The 20,585-nt window shown below is 43.2% G+C and overlaps 1 protein-coding gene and 1 non-coding gene across 2 annotated transcripts; one reads left to right on the plus strand and one right to left on the minus strand.

The window, feature by feature from the left end:
• The first annotated feature begins 371 nt into the window (after positions 1 to 371).
• LOC148843505 (uncharacterized) lies at positions 372 to 1,319 on the plus strand. The gene is made up of 2 exons (XM_088959423.1): positions 372 to 656; positions 804 to 1,319. The coding sequence occupies exons 1-2, from the start codon at positions 372 to 374 to the stop codon at positions 1,317 to 1,319; spliced, it is 801 nt and encodes a 266-aa protein (XP_088815549.1).
• A 2,099-nt stretch (positions 1,320 to 3,418) lies between these two features.
• TRNAG-UCC (transfer RNA glycine (anticodon UCC)) lies at positions 3,419 to 3,490 on the minus strand. Its single transcript has one exon. It is a non-coding gene; the product is annotated as a tRNA-Gly (tRNA).
• Positions 3,491 to 20,585: the final 17,095 nt, after the last annotated feature.

The raw sequence follows: 20,585 nt of genomic DNA on the forward strand, positions 1-20,585 counted from the left end.
ACAACCTTCATCACTGACCGAGGACTTTACTACTATAAAGTGATGCCCTTCAGTCTCAAGAACATTGATGCTACTTATCAGTGGCTCGTGAACCACATTTTTAAAGATCAGCTCGGCTACAACGTGGAGGCGTATGTGAACGACAACCTGGTAAAGACCAAAAAGGCTGAAAACCACCTTGCCAATCTCAAAGAAGTCTTTGGCACCCTCAAGATGTATCGAATGAAGCTAAACCTAACAAAGTATGCCTTCAGGGTCGACTCTGACAAATTCTTGGGGTTCGTGGTCATGCAGCGAGGAATTGAAGACAACCCTGAGAAGATCAAGGCCATCCTCGATATGCAATCACCTCGGACATAGAAAGAAGTGCAATGCCTCATCGGATGAGTGGTCGCCCTCAACAGGTTCATGTCAAAATCCGCGGACCATTGCCTACCCATCTTCAAGTCCCTAAAAACGATTATGGATTTCCAGTGGACTGGGAAATGCAAATGGTCCATCTAGGAACAGAAGAGGTATCTGAGTTTGCCACCTCTACTCACAAAGTTGAGCCCCAGAGAATTGCTACTACTCTATCTCTCGGCTGGAGAGGTGGTCAACTTGGTACTAGTAAAGGAGAAAGACTGGACATAAAGGCCGATCTACTACACCAGCAAGTTCATCAATGGCACAAAAACCCAGTACAAGAATCTAGAGAAGGTCGCCCTAGCCCTAGTCACCTCAGCAAGAAAGCTTAGGCCCAACTTCCAAGCCCACAACGTCTGAGTGCTTACCGACCAATCTCTCAAACAAGTTCTTCAAAGGTTGAAGCATCTGACCACATAGTCAAATGGAGCACAAAACTAAGCGAGTTTGACATCAAAGCCCAGGCCTTGGCCGATTTCCTGGCTGAGTGCACCTTCTTAGAACAAGGTCCAGTTGCACCACCATCGGTTTGGAATCAAAATGTGGACAGCTCATCCAACCAACAAGGTAGCAGAGCTAGACTTATCTTCCTCATCCTAGACAAGACCATATTAGAGCATGCCCTCAAGTTTGAATTCAAGGCATCCAACAATGAAACTGAGTACAAAGCTCTAATTACTGGACTTTGGCTCTCCCTAGACCTTGGTGCCGGACGAGTCAAAGCCTTTAGTGATTCCCAATTGGTTGTCAACCAGATCTATAACCAATTTGAGGCAAGGACACCAACCATGATGAGCTACCTACAAAGGGTGCAAGAACTCATCCAGTGGCTTGAACATTTCATCGTCCAACAGGTCCCTCGAGTTGAGAATGTACAATTTGACGCACTCTCAAAGCTCACTAGCTCACCATAGGCAAACCTCAACCTAACGGTCCAGATGGATACAGTAGCTCAGCCAAGCATCTCAGCAACAACCTTCCTCATCCTCCCTGTTTAGCAAGGCCCATCCTAAATGGAGCCCATAACACAATACCTTTGGGATGGCACGCTACCGAAAGACTGAATTGAGGCCAAGAGGCTCGTACACAGGTCAGCCGGTACTACCTCATCCAGGAACAACTCTACCACCAGTAACACACTCTCCCCTACCTAAGGTGTCTCCTCCCTTCTAAGGCCGACTATGTCCATAGGAAGATACACGATGGTATCTACGAAGACTACCTCAGTGCTCGAACCCTGGATCATAAGGCACTTCAACAAGGCTACTTCTGGTCGACCATGAAGCAAAACGCAGTCCAACTCGTCAGAAAATGCAACTTTTGTCAAAGGCACTCGAACCTTCATTAGCCAGTAGTTCCTCTGAAGACGATCATGAGTCTGTGGCCCTTCGCTTAGTGGGGAATGGACATCCTTGGACCTATCCCTACCAAAGTCGGGAAAAAGAAATTCCTCCTTGTCATAATGGACTACTTCACCAAGTGGGTGGATGCCAAAGCCCTGGCACACATCACTGCACAGAATGCCTGAAACATCTTTTGGCAGAGCATTGTTTGTAGGTTCGGCATTCCTCGAATCCTCATCACTAACAAATCGTAAATTCAAATCCTTCTACACCGACCTAAAGATAGAACCTTCCAGTCGAGTAATATGTGTTTCCTGCAGAAGTGTTTTTTAATTCCCGTGAGATCACCGACAGACCTTGAAGGGTGGTGATGAACGCATGAAGGCTCGGGGCACACATAGACTCTCTTTTTGATCTCTTTGCTGGTTCTCTGCCTCAGCTTCCACGGAAGATTATGGCCTCTCCTGTGAAACTGAAGGTTCTGATCTCTCTGAAAACCCTTGTTGCAGATCTCGCGCACAAATCTGTTGGTTGCCAATAGAGTTTTAGGGGATAAAGCAATCACTTCAGCATCTAGGTCTGAAACAATAAAATAAAAGACACATATAGGGAGATTAATTAGAATCAGCTGCAAGAAATCCAACACAATAAAAACGAAAATGAAGAACAAGGAGGGACATTTACCTGGGTTTCTAGGGAGATTTCTCTTCCTCTTGATCTTCTGTTGTTGCGGCTGCTGAGAAATGACAGAGAACATAGGTTTCAAGCTACTTAAGTCCTGAACTCTAGTACCAGAAGAGACACTAGCTTCCTCGGACAAGGAGGTTGAATTGGACATGGTTGCAGGCAACATGCCTGTGAATAAAACTCCAAGCAAAGTGAGATCTCTTTCTCTATACTGGATTTCTTTCAACACTTCGCCCTTATTGCTTGACGGTTGATCGACTACTTTACAAATGAATGAAACAACAGGAAAAAAAAAGAGAAAATAACAATGAAATAGAAACCCCCAGCTTGGAATACAGCACAATACAGCCTAAATGAAGCACAGGTGGCTGTGATATCTAGACACAGAAACGCATTAGTGGCAAAAGAAAATCTCTTGATTCAGATTTTTTTTTTTAATTTAGTCTTAATTTTATATTTCCTGCATCTCCAAGTCTGACGTAAAGCTTGAGTGTCAAGCATGGGCCATGGTGGCGGTTACGGTGGCGAACTGAGAACATCACCCCTCCGGTAGGCTATGGTGGTGGCTAGCGGCGAGCCCTTTCGGTTCTGATTCATTTTGTTGAGAAAGAAGGTGATGAACAGTGTATTTTATTTCAAAAGTTGGAATTTAAAATTCGGTTACTAAATTGGCAATCTTCCTAAAGTATAGGGTATCTATTAGGAATTTTCCCTTTTTTCAATTATTATCCATTAAATAAAAATTTTGATAACTATAAAAATAAAAATTGTTTCAAAATAAAATTTTGATAACTAAAAATGAAAACCACTAATAGTAAATTAATTAATTACCCATGAATGAAAAAAATATTGATAATTAAACTACAAACGTTTGCCGAGAGTCGAACCCGGGTCTACAAATTAATGAAAAAAAATATTGCTAATTAAATTACCCATGCATGAGAAAGCATTAATTATCTACAAACTAAAGAATAACATCAGAATGCGTTTGCCAGGAGTCGAACCCGGGTCTATTGCTTGGAAGGCAATTATCCTAACCGTTGGGCTACAAACGCTTTGTTGATTTGTTGAACTAATCACACATAATCCTGAATTTTGGAATTCTAACCAATTCTTATAAACTAGGTTATAAGTTCTGCCTTAGAACCGAATAAAACCCATGGAATTTTGACCAATTCTTATATGGTAGGTTATAGGTTCTGCCTTGAAACCGAATCCATGCGTACCCTTAATCTCAAGTCTCTACTACAAATATGGATGTCTTTATGGTATTTACTTCTATTTTTTGAATTATTAGTCATTAAATAAAAATTTTGATAACTATTAAAATAAAAATTATTTCAATATATAATACTAGGAGTCTAGAACAAGTGTACTACCATGGCCACCGATGGAATATTATTTCAGGTGGTTGGGTCTTAGTGGTAGAATCTTGGGTGACTAGTGGGATTACTCGGAAAAATAGTTTGGGTTATGGGATACCACTTCAATGGTGCGGGTTATAAAAGTCATCTTGCCTATAACAAATTTTTATTATTTTCACTAAGTCTTGGATTTAGGATTGGCCATGAGTCGAGCTCTTTACGAGCAATTCAAATTTGATTCAGTTTCAACCGAGCTTCGAACCAAACTCAAATAGCTACATACATACATATATACAAATAATAATAATAATAAAAATAATAATAATAATAACAATAATAATAATAATTGATGAAGGGTGATTTGGCCTAACCTAGTAAACAGAGGACACGTGGACGCGACCTGTCAATTTGACTGTGAGTCAGCACTTACCACTATCTTAGCACCACTTTCCACCTCGGTGGGCCAAGCCACCTTGGGCGTCTCAGGCACCTCGGCAATGACCAAGGTATGGGTAGCTCGGGATTGCCTAACTCACCGAGGTAACACATCAGACTTCTAGAATCATGCCAGCTATCTCCGAGCTCATCAGGATCATGCCGCACAACCGTAGGAATTATCCACATCACGCTCGGATTAGATGGACATGATAGGCCTTACTGGCTAGCACACTATCCATTAGCTTGGGTCGTATGGCACTTAGAGTGGAGGGAACCACATCAGGCTGGCTTCACAGAGCGACGAAAACCTCCCGCTCCTACAATTGGAAGGACAACGAGCCAGTGCTTCCCTGTCCCTATAACTGCCCTAAGAGTCAAGCCCAATCGGACAAACACCTTTGGCTTTCTTTTTTTTACTGTAAGTCTGTAACAACTACTAGATTCATTCAAGGGAAGAGATTATGTTCTTTGCTTCTTGGGTTTCATTCTCTCTCTAGATCTTTGATGGTTTTTTATGGAATCTTGTGGATCAATTTTAATTTCCCTTTTCCTTCTCAATTTTCTTTACTACTTCTATAGTTCTATGCGTCCATGAACCACTAAGGAAGGCGCATGGCTGAATAGTTTTTTAACTATCCATGGTGTCCTTCCATTCTTTGGAATTTGTCTGAAACATAATACAATAACTCTTAAAAGACCGAAAGGAAGAGAAAACAAATGGAAAAATTTGTTCATTAAAATTGGGTAGGAGAGAAATACAAGCAGATCGAACTTTCCTTGCAGAATATTGCTCTACTATTTTCACTACTACTTTTCAAGTTTTCTTCAACTTTCTTGGAAAAAATCACTAGGTTTGGTTGTTTCATCATATGATATATGATATTATGGAAACCTACAAATGGAAACATTTTGCCTTTCAGTGTTTGAATTGAAAAGTGATCAAAATGAAGGAAATCTTAATTTGCTAAAGGTATGTGATGATATCATTATTGTTAGACATTTTTGTATGCCCTTAGCTTCAATCAAAATTGATGTACTTTATGAGTTTATTGTAAATGAATAAAAGTGCATATTTGATTCATGTTCCCTTGGTATGTTTCTGTGTAATACCCTTAAATTGGACACTTATTGAGACTCATGTTAGTTTAGAATGTTCACAGCCAGTGGGTCGGTCTGGGGAGACCTATCCTGACAAGGCTGACACTGTGGTGCCACCAAGTCGGTTGGGGTGGCTTGTCTCAGCTACCGGGGTGAGACCCTAGGCACATACAGTGTGGGATTAATTGAATCTTTGAACTGGACCAGATTTCTAGTATTGCCCTGGACCTTGGAGATTGATGGGCAAAACTGGAAAGTTACACCCGACCCCTAGATTCGATTATGATACTGCACTAGGTGTCGGATCGGGCTGTCTTTGATGTACCAATCAGTGTGATCCTTAGCGGGGGTCAAAACCTGGGTATGTTGGGACAATCTGAGAATTCATCTGAGTGGGTGATCATAGTGACAGGATCAGCCCCTTTGTCGGACAAAGGTAATGATCGGGGATGCACTCTCACTGTTGGAAACCAAGACTGCCAGCAGTCGATTTCAACTGTTGAGATTTGTTTTGCAAAGTATATTTTATATGAGATATAAAAGTATATATATTATGGTTTCTAAAATGTTTGCAAAAAGGTTTTAATTCTTGGGATCCATATAAGTGGAGAGTGCAACACTGTTCCTTGCAGCCGAGGGAGAGGTCCTCTCTTGTCGGGCAGTGTATGATCATTAAGGGCTGAGAGGTTAAGTGTAAGACCATTGAGGATAATACCTGATGGGCTAATCTTGCATCTGCCCACAGTCGCTCGGTGTTACAAGGTGGCTTGGCCCAGGGACCACTTAGGGTAAGTGCTGGGCCCATAGAGCCCATTTGATGGGTTTCAAGGGGTGCACTATCTTTAACAGTGTATTCGACCAGTCCTTGTAACAAAGGCTGGGCCGAACCCATGTGGCTGATGTGTAGATCAATGCTTGTGTCCCACGCCATACAAGGAAGCCCAACTGGGTAGCAGATAGGAAGGTTAAGTGAGCACATAAGCTTAATGGGCCTAAAGCCCATTTCAAACTGGGCTATTTTTTTAGTTAATTAAAGGGGCGAATTCTGAGATGGATTAGAAGATAGGATAGGGTCTTAATCTTATCAACTCAAAGAGTCCAGATCTGAATGTGATTCAGATCTAGAAACATCCTAATAGGATTAGGAGAAAACTAATCTAATCTGAGATAAGATAAGAGTTTATCCTTATCACTAGAAAAGAAGGTTGATCCAAATATGATTTGGATAAGCAGCTCCTAATGGGATTAGGAGCTGATCTTTTAAGTTAACAAAAGGAAGGAGGGGGCGGCAGCCTTGAACATACATACATCAGATCCTCTTTAGTGCTGAAATTAAGAAGAGAGAATTCTACACCCTACGAATACTCTCTTGCCGCCTCCCTGTTCTTGCTGCCCTATTTGCCAGTTCGATCTCCATTTGTGGGAGAAGTCAAGATTGGATCTTGACATTAGTTCTTTGAGAAATGATTGAAAAGGAAGCTGAGCTCTCGTACCATTCTACTGATTCTTGCGAAGGACAGAGTTCTTGGGGAAGAACACTGCTGATTCTACTTCATCCTGCACTATGCCATCTTCAGTGGGAGCAGTCTTTGGATCCTTCCTTGGGCGTGAACACCTTCGTTGGGAGATATTACTTCTCCATATCAGGTATAATTCTCTCCTATTCCTTTTGGTTCAGATCTGGTTCAGTTTAAGGTTCAAGAATGATCCTTGAAAATATGATTTTCTAAATAGGGAATGTGATTCTCAGTTGAAGGGAGAGAAAAATTTTTGAAATTCGCCCCCTTATTCCGCAATCTTTGGGCGTCAATGGGATGGATCTCTCATCCCTTCAGTGGTTTCAGAGCCATGGTTCAAATCTTGAACCATTTTGTTTCAGATCTGAACCTGCGCAATTAGGGAGAAGGCGTTCTACCCAATTTGCGCAGATATGGTTTTTGGGAAATTTGTTCCCAAAATAGATGGGAAAATAATATGAAATTAATTTTAAATAAATCAGATTATTATTTAGAATTGTTCTTATAATTTTCTTGATTTATGGGTTGTTCGTACAAGAGGAGATCGAATTCTTGGTTTGCGCAGGGAACCTGCGATTTTGCAGTTCTTGAATTATTTTTGGGTCTGTAAATAATTTTTTTTATTTTCTAGACTCAATGTATAGGTATTCGATCTAATGTAATTATTAATAGAAATAAGATTTTTATTTATTTTTATTTTGGATCGAAGATGGCAGCGCAGAAAAAGAGATTTCGCAGAGAAGGAGATTTCGCAGATGAGAGAAACGCTATTTGCGATTTGCAGTTTATGAAACTGCATTCTGTGATCTAACCATTGTTTTGCAGGAAAGATTGTGCGAACAGCCCTGATTGACTGATTCTTGTTTTTCCTTTTATCAGTATTTAATTTCAGATTATTTTCTTGAATTAAGGATTTAATTAAAAATCAAACCCTAGACCCTTCGAACCGAGATTGGTTCAAACTGTTTGGACCAATTCTAGGGTTTAATCAAGGCTGAAAGTCAGCCCTAATTTCCCACTAATGGGCATAAGGATTGATATTTAATTAAATGGTTAATTCGGCCCAGCCTGTAAAGGCCCAGTTTTAAATAGTTAAAACTGCAAAAGCCCATTTTAAAGGTTAAAACTATATGGGCCAAACTGGGTAACCCTAATTCAGCCCATATACCTAGATAATATTAATGGTTAATATTATGGAATTTTAACGGGCTTCCAACGGGCCTTACAGATAATTAATTGATTGGATCAATTTATCCCTGCATGAGATGTATGGATGTGTGATGTGCTGCGTACATGGGCCATAAGTACTTGGCCCATGCTCATTTGACAGTGGCTCTTGCGCACACCATGGCTGAATGCACATCATTGCCATGGTGTCCCTTTTGGTCATTGGATGACTTCCCTCAGTGGTGGGCCCCACACCTCATCAAGAGGTTCTGTGCGGAACCCTAGTTGATTCAAGGCTCACCGAAATCTAGCTTGTTGATTCAAGGCTCACCGAAATCTAGCTTTATGAAAGTCAGTGGGAGCCACTTTGGTTTGCCCTAAATCAAACTAGGGCATAATTTTGTTCCCTCCAGCTAATATGAGTGCATGTGATAGGGAGATTCATATGATGAACTCTCTAAAGGCCTTCCATCATTAGCATGAGGATGGGTCCTTCAGTAATGAGGAAACGCACCAGAAAATGGGTTATCCATTTGCTGTTGGACTTGTCTGAGTGTTTCATAAGATGATAAGGGCATCATAGACCGATGTGGGAGGGGCTTCACCAGAAAATGGGAACTCTCTCACGGTACCTTGGCGTTCACGAATATGATGGGTAAGCACTCACTGGACAGAAAGGTTTACCTGAAAATGGCTATGAACCTTGTGTGATAGAGGCCAAAGGGAAAACTCATATGATGAGTGGATATGATCATTCACAGAAAGGTGGTGGGGTTATGCAGCTGAAACAGTTGGCTCCATGCACCCTATGTGATTTCCCACATTTCCAGAGACAACCTGTAGTCTCCGTCACTGAGAAAGGAGGGAAATCTCAGAGATGAATAAATGGAAATGGATCGTAGATTAAAATCCATATCTATGAAATGAACATGAATCAAATTAGGTTGTGGACTGATGTTTGCTCTTTTATCAGAAAATGGCAAACGGATCTTTTGCAAAACTGCTTGATGACAACAAGTTGAAGGGCCCAAACTATGCTGACTAGTACAGAATCCTTATGCTGGTCCTAGCTTCTGAAAAGCTGGACAAAGTGGCAAAGAATCCTGCCCCGGAGCGTCCGGGTGAAAGGGCTTCTGAGGCCCGAAGGAGAGACTATCAAGAATGGGAGGAGAAAAACTCCCTTGCCCGGTGTTACATCATTGCCTCCTTGGACAACCCGATACAGAGGCAGTTCGATCAGATTGAACTTGCCAAAGATATATTGGACAGTCTCAGCACAATGTATGAAGAGCAGAATTGTTCTACTCGACAAAAGGTCTTGAAATAGTTCATGACCGCACAAATGTCCAAGGGTCAACAAGTTCACGACTATTGTCTTCGGATGATGGGATACATCAACGAACTGGAGGCTCTTGGATCCGGGCTGGACCTTGCAACCCAGATAGATGCTATCCTTAACTCTTTGCCTCCTTCTTTTAATCCGTTCATCATGAACTATAACATGAACAAGCTGAATGTCAGCTTACAAGAGCTCAGCAATATGTTACAAAGAGCTGAAGAACTGATTAGAAAGGATGAGCCTGTAGCCATGCTTGTTGAAGCTGGCAAGAGAAAGAGGAAGGCAAAGAAGCCTCAGAAGAAAGCCACTAAGAGCAAGAAGCAGAAGAAAGACAAAGCATCGGATGCTTGTCATTTCTGCAAGAAGACCGGCCACTGGAAAAGGAACTGTCCTGCCTACCTGGAATCCAAGAAAGGTAACTTCAAAACTTGTGTTATAGAAACCAATTTGTTGGTAGCTTCTGCGTCTTGGTGTATTGACTCCGGGGCTTCAACTCATGCTTGTAACTCACTGCTGGGGTTCAAGGTAAGCAGAAGGCTGAGTGAAGGAGAAGTCACACTCTACTTGGGGACTACTGCAACTGTTGCAGCCGCGGCCATAGGAACCGTGGAGTTAATTTTTAGAGAAGGAACAATTGTACTGAAAGACTATTTTTATGTGCAAAATTTAAGGAGAATTTTGATTTCTGTCTCAAAACTGTGTGCAGATGGTTATTCTGTCTTCTTTAGTAATACGATTACTATTAAAAGAAACAACAGATTCATCGCATACGGGGAACTGGAGAACGGTCTCTATGTTCTACATCCTTCTCTAGAAACTAACATAACCGAAACTACGTCGGCTGAAATCCCCAAGAAGAGAGCCGGTGATACAGTTAATCCCACGTGTCTGTGGCATTATCGACTTGGCCACATCGGTGTTGACCGAATCACAAGGTTGGTAAAGGATGGTCCTTTGGATTTTCTAACTGTAGAAGATCTTCCCACTTGTGAGCCTTGCCTACAAGGCAAGATGATGAAACGGTCATTTAACGATAAGCCTGAAAGATGTACAAGCACAATTGACCTAATACATACTGATGTATGTGGTCCCCTGAGTGTTAGGACACGAAATCAACACGTGTATTTCATCACCTTCACAGATGATTTTTCACGATACGGTTACGTGTACCTAATGAGACACAAGTCTGAATCCTTTGAAAAGTTCAAAGAGTTTAGACAAGAGGTCGAGAAATAGTTAGGGAGAGAAATTAAGGCCCTTCGATCAGATTGAGGTGGCGAGTATCTCTCTGACGAATTCAGGGACTACTTAAAGGACAATGGGATAGTATCACAATTAGCTCCTCCTGCTACACCACAACTTAACGGTGTTTCGGAGAGGAGGAATCGGACCTTATTAGATATGGTCCGGTCGCTTTTCATACACTCAGAGATACCCACATCCTTTTGGGGTTACGCATTAGAGACTGTGATTTATGGGCGGTATCCTTTAGGAGATATACATCAGATCCTCTTTAGTGCTGAAATCAAGAAGAGAGAATTCTGTACCCTGCGAATACTCTCTTGCCGCCTCCCTATTCTTGCCGCCCTATTTGCCAGTTCGATCTCCAGTCGTGGGAGAAGTCAAGATTGGATCTTGACATCAGTTCTTTGAGAAAGGATTGAAAAGGAAGCTGTGTTCACGTACCATTCTACCGTTTCTTACAAAGGACAGAGTTCTTGGGGAAGAACACTGCTGATTCTACTCCATCCTGCACTGCGCCATCTTCAGTGGGAGCAGTTTTTGAATCCTTCCTTGGGTGTGAACACCTTCGTTGGGAGATATTACTTCTCCGTATCAGGTATAATTCTCTCCTATTCCTTTTGGTTCAGATCTGGTTTAGTTTAAGGTTCAAGAATGATCCTTGAAAATATGATTTTCTAAATCGGGAATGTGATTCCCAGTTGAAGGGAGAGAAAAATTTTTGAAATTCACCCCCCTTATTCCGCAATCTTTGGGCGCCCATGGGATGGATCTCTCATCCCTTCAATTCATTCCCTTACCGTTAACTTTCCGTCACACTCAGTCGCATAACATCACATGACCAATATGTTTTTTTCAAAACTTCTGAAAATACCCTTTCGAATCTCTCTCTCCTTACCTCCTTCCCCACATAGCAGACTATTCTATCAGAGATTAACTGAAAAATCTTAGATCTGGTACATAGGCTACATGATCCTTCGGCGGTCAGATCCGGTCCAAATCTCATATCTAAGTATCTCTTAGACTCCATGTCATTTCCCTCAACAGTGCTTAGCTCCTCTGGGACCATTATAGACATAGGAACTACCATCACTTGCTTGCCACCGTTGGCGGCTCTCCGATCATCTCTCTGAAAAGCAATGTCAGATTGTCCTTCAGTTACCAGCATTGGTTTGTGGTGCCCAGGATTGTTATTATAGAGAGCATAGCTCTAGTATGTTTAGTTTTTGTCGGGAATGATGGCCAGGCAAAGCAGCCATAGTTGAAAAAACAATAGCAATAGAAATTAGAACCAGCGGCAACAGCACCGACCTTGCTCTCTCTCCCTCTCTCTCTCCCTTGCTCCTCACCACCACCGACCTCATTCCCACCATTTTCCCATTTGTCATGTATTGGAAACATTGGATTCCAAGACCGGCAAGCAACACTCATTGAAGTGAAGGGGAATGCCTCATGAATCCACTCCACATAGATTTCTCTGAACTAGCCATCCCTGCTGCCTGTCGTATATCTAGCAGCCTTCATTCTGCCTCATTCTCATTTTCATTTGTTTTTAGCAAGATCGCTCTTGCTTCTTCAACGGCGGTGTTTTCATTTGTTTCTATAAACCAACAAATACGAAAAATAGACAAATGGATTCTCTTAGTGTGTCTCCCTGTGTGATGGTTTGAGTTCCAACATCAACTATTACTTCCTCGTCACTGTGAATGAGTGATGAAGAAGGCATCATTAATATTTCTTTTGAAGGGAATTTTCATCCTGAATTGATATTTAATTTAAGAGGGGGGTGCGGCCAGGATGATGGATCTAAGTGGGAAAGGGTTTATGGAATGAGGTGACAACTTCAGGGATGGAAATAAAATGGTGGTGTGTTAAGACGTTCTTTTGGTGAAAGAGGAGGAGACTGGGAAGTGGGTGGGAACTGTTAGCGATGGAGAGCGGCATTCTTTCAATGGAAGAGGAGGAGACGGGGAATTATGAGCGGTGGAAACGATTCAGGCTTTGTCGCTGGACAGGACCCCTGTATACCATCCCATCTCTAGAAAAAAAAAAGATAAAACCTAGAAACAGGAAACTAGATCTGTTTTTGAAACACTCATCAGGCGCCCTCACAGGACGGGACCCCTGTATACAATCCCATCTCTAGAAAAGTAAAAAGACAAAACCCAGAAAAAAGAAACTAGATCTACTCCCAAACCCTCATCTAGACTCTCATAAGCTCCCCAACAGTGACAACTTTCTTTGACTTAGGTGGATCCTTCCCCTACAATGACAAAGAATGGAGATTGGGAATTGCAATAGTCATCTTGAGGAAGGGCAAATTCAAACCATCTCCAAAACATCATCAGAATTCCTCATCAATTGGGTTTTATTTTGAAATTTGAGAAATAGTGCAGGACAAATTCGACATTTCATTTCTTTTTGTTAGCACTTAACGACAATGTCAATTATTAGAAAGAGTAAAGGTACTTTAAGGCAATATGTAAATAGTACGGATAGAGTTAGTCAATTAGCTAAATAGTAGGGGTAGTTTAATGAAATTGCCCATATATATGTATATAATTATTTATTTTTATTGAAAGTTTGGCCTATAGTTGAGCTCAAACTTCAAGCTTTTGAGTTGAATAGAACTCAAGCTCAAGCCTTTAACTTGAATTGAGCTCAAGTTCGAGCACAATCACCATAGGTTTTTTGTGAGCCTAGCTTTAATAGCTAGGTATTCAGCTCAGCTCAGCTCGAATCCACCCTTGCTTATAAATCGAGCAGGGGCATAAGGTAGTCAAAAGTTGGCCCGACTCTAACAGGTATGGATAATCGATAGAGTTTGCATGGGCACCCCATATGTGCCCCACAAATATCTCAATCGTGCACTAGGAACATCTCCCAAAGCAAGTATGGGAGATGTTCCCAATGAAGGTTGAGATGTGCATGTGGGGCGCTTTTTGCGGGCCACCAATCTTAACTCCAATCGGCACTTATTTGTTGTGATGCTCATCTCAAATATAGAGGTGAGCCACGTGGCTTTTGCGAAGGCTTGGGTCATATCCCTAAAACGGGATCAACTTCCCACATAGCACACCCCATAGGGGCCCCACCGCCCATCCCCTCTGTGCATTGGGAATATCTCCCCATCACAAGCACAGGAGATATTCCCAATGCACGGAGGGGATGAGTTGTGGGGTGCATTCTTTGGGAAGCCAATCTGATCACCATGTCCCTCTTAGAATGAAGGGCACTACATCAGCTGTTAGGCTGGTTTATTAAAGTAGTGAAAACCTCCTACTCCTAAGGAAGGCAACGGGGTGTCTAATATTGACCCAGATGATAAAGTTATATCTTGCCACATTGGACATTGAGATCAATGTCTAATATTTTGCATATATTCCCACTTAAATTGCTTTGGATTGACAGTTTAAAATAAAGTTCATTCCCTTACCATCATCAGTCTCAGTTACATAGCATCATGTAACCAATATTTTTTTTTTCAAAACTTCTGAAAATACCCTTTCGATCTCTCTCTCTCCTCACCTCTTTCCCCACATGGTGGATTGGTCTAACAGAGATTTACTGAAAAATCTTAGATTTGGTACATAGGCTCCAAGCTCCTTTGGTGGTCAGATCCAGTCCAAATCTCATATCTGAGAATCTCTTAAACTCCATGTCATCTCCCTAGACAGTGCTTTGCTCCTCTAGGACCATTATAGACACTGGCACTATCATAACTTGCTTGCCACTATTAGCGGCTCTCTGATCAGCTCTCTGACAAGCAATGTCAGATAATCCTTCGGTTACCAATGTTGGCTTGGGGGTGCCCAGGATTGTTGTTGCAGAGAGCATAGCTCTAGTACGTTTATCTTTTGTCGGGAATGATGACCCAAGGAAAGAAGCCATAGTAAAAAAAAATAACAACAATAGAAATTAGAACCAATGGCACCGACCTTGCTCTTTCCCTCCCTCTCCCTCTCTCTCCCTTGCTCCTCACCACCACCGACCTCATTCCAACCATTTTCCCATTTGTCATCTATTGGAAACATTGGGTTCCAAAACCGGCAAGCAACACTCATTGAAGTGAATGAGAAGGCCTCAAGAATTCACTCCACATAGATTTCTCTGAATTAGCCATCCCTGCTGCCAGTCCTATTTCTAATAGCCTTCATTCTGCTTCATTCTCATTTTCATTTGTTTTTAGCAAGATCACTCTTGCTTCTTCAATGGAAGTGTTCTCATTTGTTTTTATAAACCAACAAATACAAAAAACCAACAAGTGGCTCCTCAGAGTGTGTCTTCCTGTGTGATGGTTCGAGTTCCAACATGAACTGTTACTTCCTCATCAGTGTGAATGAGTGATGAAGAATGCATTATTAATTTGTTTTGAAGGGAATTTTCATCCTCAATTGAAATTTGATTTAAGGGGGGTGGTGCGGCCAAGAGGATGGATCTAAGTGAGAAAGGGTTGATGGAATGAGGTGACAACTTCAGGGATGGAGATACAACGGTGGTGTGTTAAGACATTCTTTTGGTGAAAGAGGAAGAGGAAACTAGGAATTCTGAGCGATGGAGAGAGGCGTTCTTTTAATGGAAGAGGAAATAGGGAACTATGAGCAGTGGAGAGAAGGTACCATTTCTCTTATACAGGTGTCGCTCTCCAAAGAAGACCTTGAAAAGATGGTCCAACTCAGATCCCTCCTAGAAGATCGTCTTCGGGATGACCTCGTACAACAAGTGAAGGACAAGGTCATCACCCACCACTTGAAAACTGACCCGCACTACCGACCCATCAGGAAGAAGAAGTGAAGCTTCACCACAGAATGGTGGCAGGTGATCAACAAAGAAGTCTAGAAGTTATTCGACGCCGACATCATTTGAGAAGTCAAATACCTAGACTGGTTGGCGAGCGTGGTAATGGTGAAGAAGGCCAACAGAAAGTGGAGGATATGTATTGACTTCACCGACTTGAACAAAGTCTATCCCAAAGATAGCTTCCCCCTACTGAGGATCGACCAACTCGTCGACGTAATGGCGGGGCATGGACTCCTGAGCTCCATGGTTGCATTCTCAAGCTACAACCAAATCCAGATGCATCCAGACGATCAGGAGAAGACAACCTTCATCACTAACCGAGGACTTTACTACTATAAAGTGATGCACTTCGGTCTCAAGAATGCTGATGCTACTTATCAGTGGCTCGTGAACCACATTTTTAAAGATCAACTCGACTGCAACGTGGAGGCGTACGTGAATGACATGTTGGTAAAGACCAAAAAGGCCAAGAACCACCTTGCCAATCTCAAAGAAGTCTTCGGCACCCTTAGGAAGTATCGAATGAAGCTGAACCTAACAAAGTATGCCTTCAGGGTTGACTTTGAGAAATTCCTAGTGTTCGTGGTCATGCAATGAGGAATCGAAGACAACCCTGAGAAGATCAAGGCCATCCTCGATATGCAATCACCTCGGACATAGAAAGAAGTGCAACGCCTCACCGATGAGTGGTCGCCCTCAACAAGTTCATGTCAAAATCTGCAGACCGATGCTTACCCATCTTCAAGTCCCTAAAAAAGATTATGGATTTCTAGTGGACCGAGAAATGCAAATGGTCCATCTTGGAACTGAAGAGGTATCTGAGTTTAACACCTCTACTCACAAAGTCGAGCCCCGGAGATTTGCTACTACTCTATCTCTCAGCTGGAGAGAGGTGGTCAACTTGGTACTAGTAAAGGAGAAAGACTGGACACAAAGCCCGATCTACTACACCCACAAGTTCCTCAATGGCACAAAAATCCAATACAAGAATGTAGAGAAAGTCGCCCTAGCCCTAGTCACCTCGGCAAGAAAGCTTAGGCCCTACTTTCAAGCCCACAACGTCTAAGTGCTTACTGACCAGTCTCTCAAACAAGTTCTACAAAGGTTGGAAGCATCTGACCACATAGTGAAATGGAGCACAAAACTAAGCGAGTTTGACATCATAGCCCAGGCCTTGGCCGATTTCCTAGCTGAGTGCTCCTTCTTCGAACAAGATCCAGTTGCACCACCGTTGGTTTGGAATCAAAATGTGGACAGCTCATCCAACCAATAGGATAGCAGAGATAGACTTATCCTCCTCAGCCTAGACAACACCATATTAGAGCAAGCCCTCAAGTTTGAACTCAAGGCATCCAACAACGAAACTGAGTACAAAGCTCTGATTACTAGACTTCGGCTCTCCCTAGACCGTGGTGCCCGACGAGTCAAAGCCTTTAGTGATTCCCAATTGGTTGTCAACTAGATCTATAACCAATTTGAGGCAAGGACACCAACCATGATGAGCTACCTACAAAGGGTGCAAGAACTCATCCAGTGGCTCGAACATTTCACCGTCCAATAGGTCCCTCGAGTTGAGAATGTACAATTTGATGCACTCTCAAAGCTCACTAGATCACAGAAGGCAAACCTCGACCTAACGGTCCAAATGGATACACTAGCTCAGCCAAGCATCTCAACAACAGCCTTCCTCGTCCTCCCCATTTAGCAAGGCCCATCCAAAATGGAGCCCATAACACAATACCTTTGGGATGGAACGCAACGCAAAGACTGAATTGAGGCCACCAATAACACACTCTCCCCTACCTGAGGTGTCTCCTCCCTTCTAAGGCCGACTATGTCCTTAGGAAGATACACGAAGGTATCTACGAAGACCACCTCAGTGCTTGAACCCTGGCTCATAAGGCACTTCAACAAGGCTACTTCTGGCCGACCATGAAGCAAAATGCAGCCCGACTCGTCAAAATATGCAACTTTTGTTAGAGGCACTCCAACCTTCGTTAGCCAGTAGTTCCTCTGAAGATGATCATGAGTCTGTGGCCCTTTGCTCAGTGGGGAATGGACATCCTCGGACCTTTCCCTACCAAAGTTGGGAAAAAGAAATTCCTCCTTGTTGTAGTGGACTACTTCACCAAATGGGTGGATGCCAAAGCCCTGGCACACATCACTGCACAGAATACCCGAAACATCTTTTGGCAGAGCATTGTTTGTAGGTTCAGCATTCCTCGAATCCTCATCACTAACAATGACACTCAATTCACTGATAGTAAGTTCAAAGCCTTCAACACCGACCTAAAGATAGATCACCAAACTATAAGCGTTCACCGACCACAAAGCAATGGACAAACTGAAGTGACCAATCGAACCCTACTACACGGGCTAAAGATCAGACTTAACAAGGTCAAGGGAAGCTGGGTCTAGAAATTACCGAGCATTCTCTAGGCATATAGGACCACACCGTGGATAGCTACCGGAAAGACATCATTCAACCTAGCGTATGGGGCTGAAGCCATAATCCCCGTGGAGATAGGCTCCCCAACTCTCTAGACCAAGCTCTACGATGACGAGTAGAACAACGAGGACTATGTGTAGAGCTCGACCTGGTAGAAGAAGCACGTGACCAAGCATACCTCAAGATGGTAGCGTAGCAGCATAGGATGGCTAAGTACTACGACTCAAAAGTTCGAAGAAGATAGTTCAAGACAGACAACCTCGTCCTTCGCAATGTCATAGTACCCACACCAGGAGAAGGGAAGCTCAGATCAAACTAGGAAAGACTATATAGTGTGACTGAAGTCCTTGGACCTGGTACCTACAAGCTAGAAGTCATCGACAGAACAACCGTGGCACCCGCGCACAGCTTTCATTCGTTACTACACACACAATCACACTTTGGCAATGTGTGACTGACCAAGTTGACTAGATGACTCAGCCGACAACGACCAGAGCCCGAAGTGGGAACGATGTTCCCACCTCCTAAGGCTAGAGGGCGGCCATCGAACTCCACACACCCAACTCATAACATGTCAAAACAGAGTAGACTGAGGAACACAGCTTGCCCAAAAAGCTCCCCGAGACCAAGTGCCTCTAAGCATCCCCCAAGCAATGAGAGCTCAAAAGCACCTCGGCCAACACAAAGACGAAGACTAAGGACATCAAGATCTCGGCTACCCTAGACCTTGGCTTGGATAAGACCGAGGCTTACAACTAACCCACTCGCTTAAGTTCAACAAAATAAAAGGAGATGAAAGATGAAGGACGCATAGCTTGGAACAAAAAACATCTTTTCATTCCAAGCCGTATACTTTGCAAAAGGATTATGACAAAGCCATACATCCCAGAACAAAAGCAACAGCAACACTAACCTAGGACAAATTGTCACCTATTACTATATAACTCATGGGACTACATCTACATATAATGATCATTTAAAGACAAGAATATGCGATAGTGAGACAAGATGAGAAGATGGAAGCAGTGTCACTGGACAAGCACTTCATTCCTTGGTCGGATGCTCCTCGACCAATTCAGGCACCTCGATAGCAGCAATGCCATCCTTGGTAGGCGTAGGGGGATCGAACGGATACATAACCTGCACGACCTTAGCAACGTCGAGGAACCGATGCACAATCCTCTCCCAGCAAAAGTGGAACCCCTCTGCCCAGGACTGAGAAGCGAAGTCATCCATCTCGTTTTAATAAGCCACTGAGGCCTTGAAATTGGTGGCCCCTTCTTCCTCTGCTCGAGCTACCTTCTCCTTAGCCTCCTTCTTTAAGGCCTCCTACGCATCCTTCATCTTGGAGACATTACCCTTCAACTTGCGAACGGTGCCGCTACGTTCATTGATGCTACACTTCAGCTCCGATTTCTCCACCTTGAACTCAGCCACCCGAGTTCTCATCTGCTCGGCCTTGGCCACTCATGCCTTGTAAAGGCACCGCGACATCCCAAGGCGGTTGACCAAGGCAAACGCCGAGCAAGCGTTCTGCAAAAAGAAACCAACTATCAGTATAGTAAAGCAGTAATCAACCAAAGAAAAGTAACCAAAAAACTGCTCTGATGCAGAGCCATGCTCTCCAGAGAACTGCTTGTTGAGCTGGCGAGTTCATGCCAGAAGGCCGGCATTAGCAGACCCCAAACTAGTTGCTCGAGGATGCCCTTCATCTCGAGCCTGTCTTCTGGTTGAACAATCCACTATGGCATGTAGACAACAATGTTGCCACTCTCCGGCACATTCTCTTATGGGGTAGAGGAGCGGTCGCCCTGAGCACCCTCCTTCAAGTTTACCACCACCATTTCTTCCTCGGAGTGTCTTGGCCTCTTCTATTGTCGGGGCGTGCACTTTGTAGACCTTGGCTGCATCTCAACAACCTGGGACTGAATCCCTTGGGTCCTTCCAGACTACGTCCTCTTCGCCAGGGCCCTCATGCATCAAGCCATCTCCTCATAACTGGCCATTTCAACATATGCACAAGACATACACTGAGTCAATCACCAAGTGAAATAGCTCGGAAAAAGAAGAAATTGGAAAAATCAGAACGGTGCACAAACCAGTGATCTCATCGAGAAGGACGTGCATTCCATCACATCGATCCTTTTGATCATCTTGATCGACACCTTCTCCTCCTTGGTGAGCTCAGTTGCACTCGGCGTCTTTACTTTGGTCCTTGGCTTTCGAAGCTAGGCTAGTAGAGGCCATCCTCCAAGACAACATACAAAGAAACACTTCACTTTCCAGTGCTTCATTGAAGACGGGGCCCCAACCAGCACCTTATTAGAAATAGTAATACCCCTACTGGTGAAGCTTCAGTTGAAGGAAGTAGGCGAACATCAGCAGGGTGATCTCAAGGCCATGGACCGAACAGTAATAGAGGAGACTGACCACAAACCCAAAAGGGTTTGGTATCAACTGAACAGGTAAGACCCGGTACCACCTGAACACCTTAGGTTATAGGTTCTGCCTTAGAACCGAATAAAACCAATGGAATTCTGACTAGTTCTTATAAAGCAGGTTATAGGTTCTGCCTTGGAACCCAATACAACCAATCCATGCTTACCTTTAATCTCAAGTTTCGCCTACAACCAACTGCAGGATACATTTCGAGGCTAGAATGGCCTATACTATATATGAAAAAGGACACAAAATAGGTGACAGGAGTTACTGATAGATAGAACGAGCCATTGGAAC

Source organism: Nelumbo lutea, chromosome 8 (genome assembly GCF_056320005.1).
Source record: "Nelumbo lutea isolate HS-2025 chromosome 8, American lotus-T2T, whole genome shotgun sequence".
Classification (NCBI taxonomy): Eukaryota; Viridiplantae; Streptophyta; class Magnoliopsida; order Proteales; family Nelumbonaceae; genus Nelumbo; species Nelumbo lutea.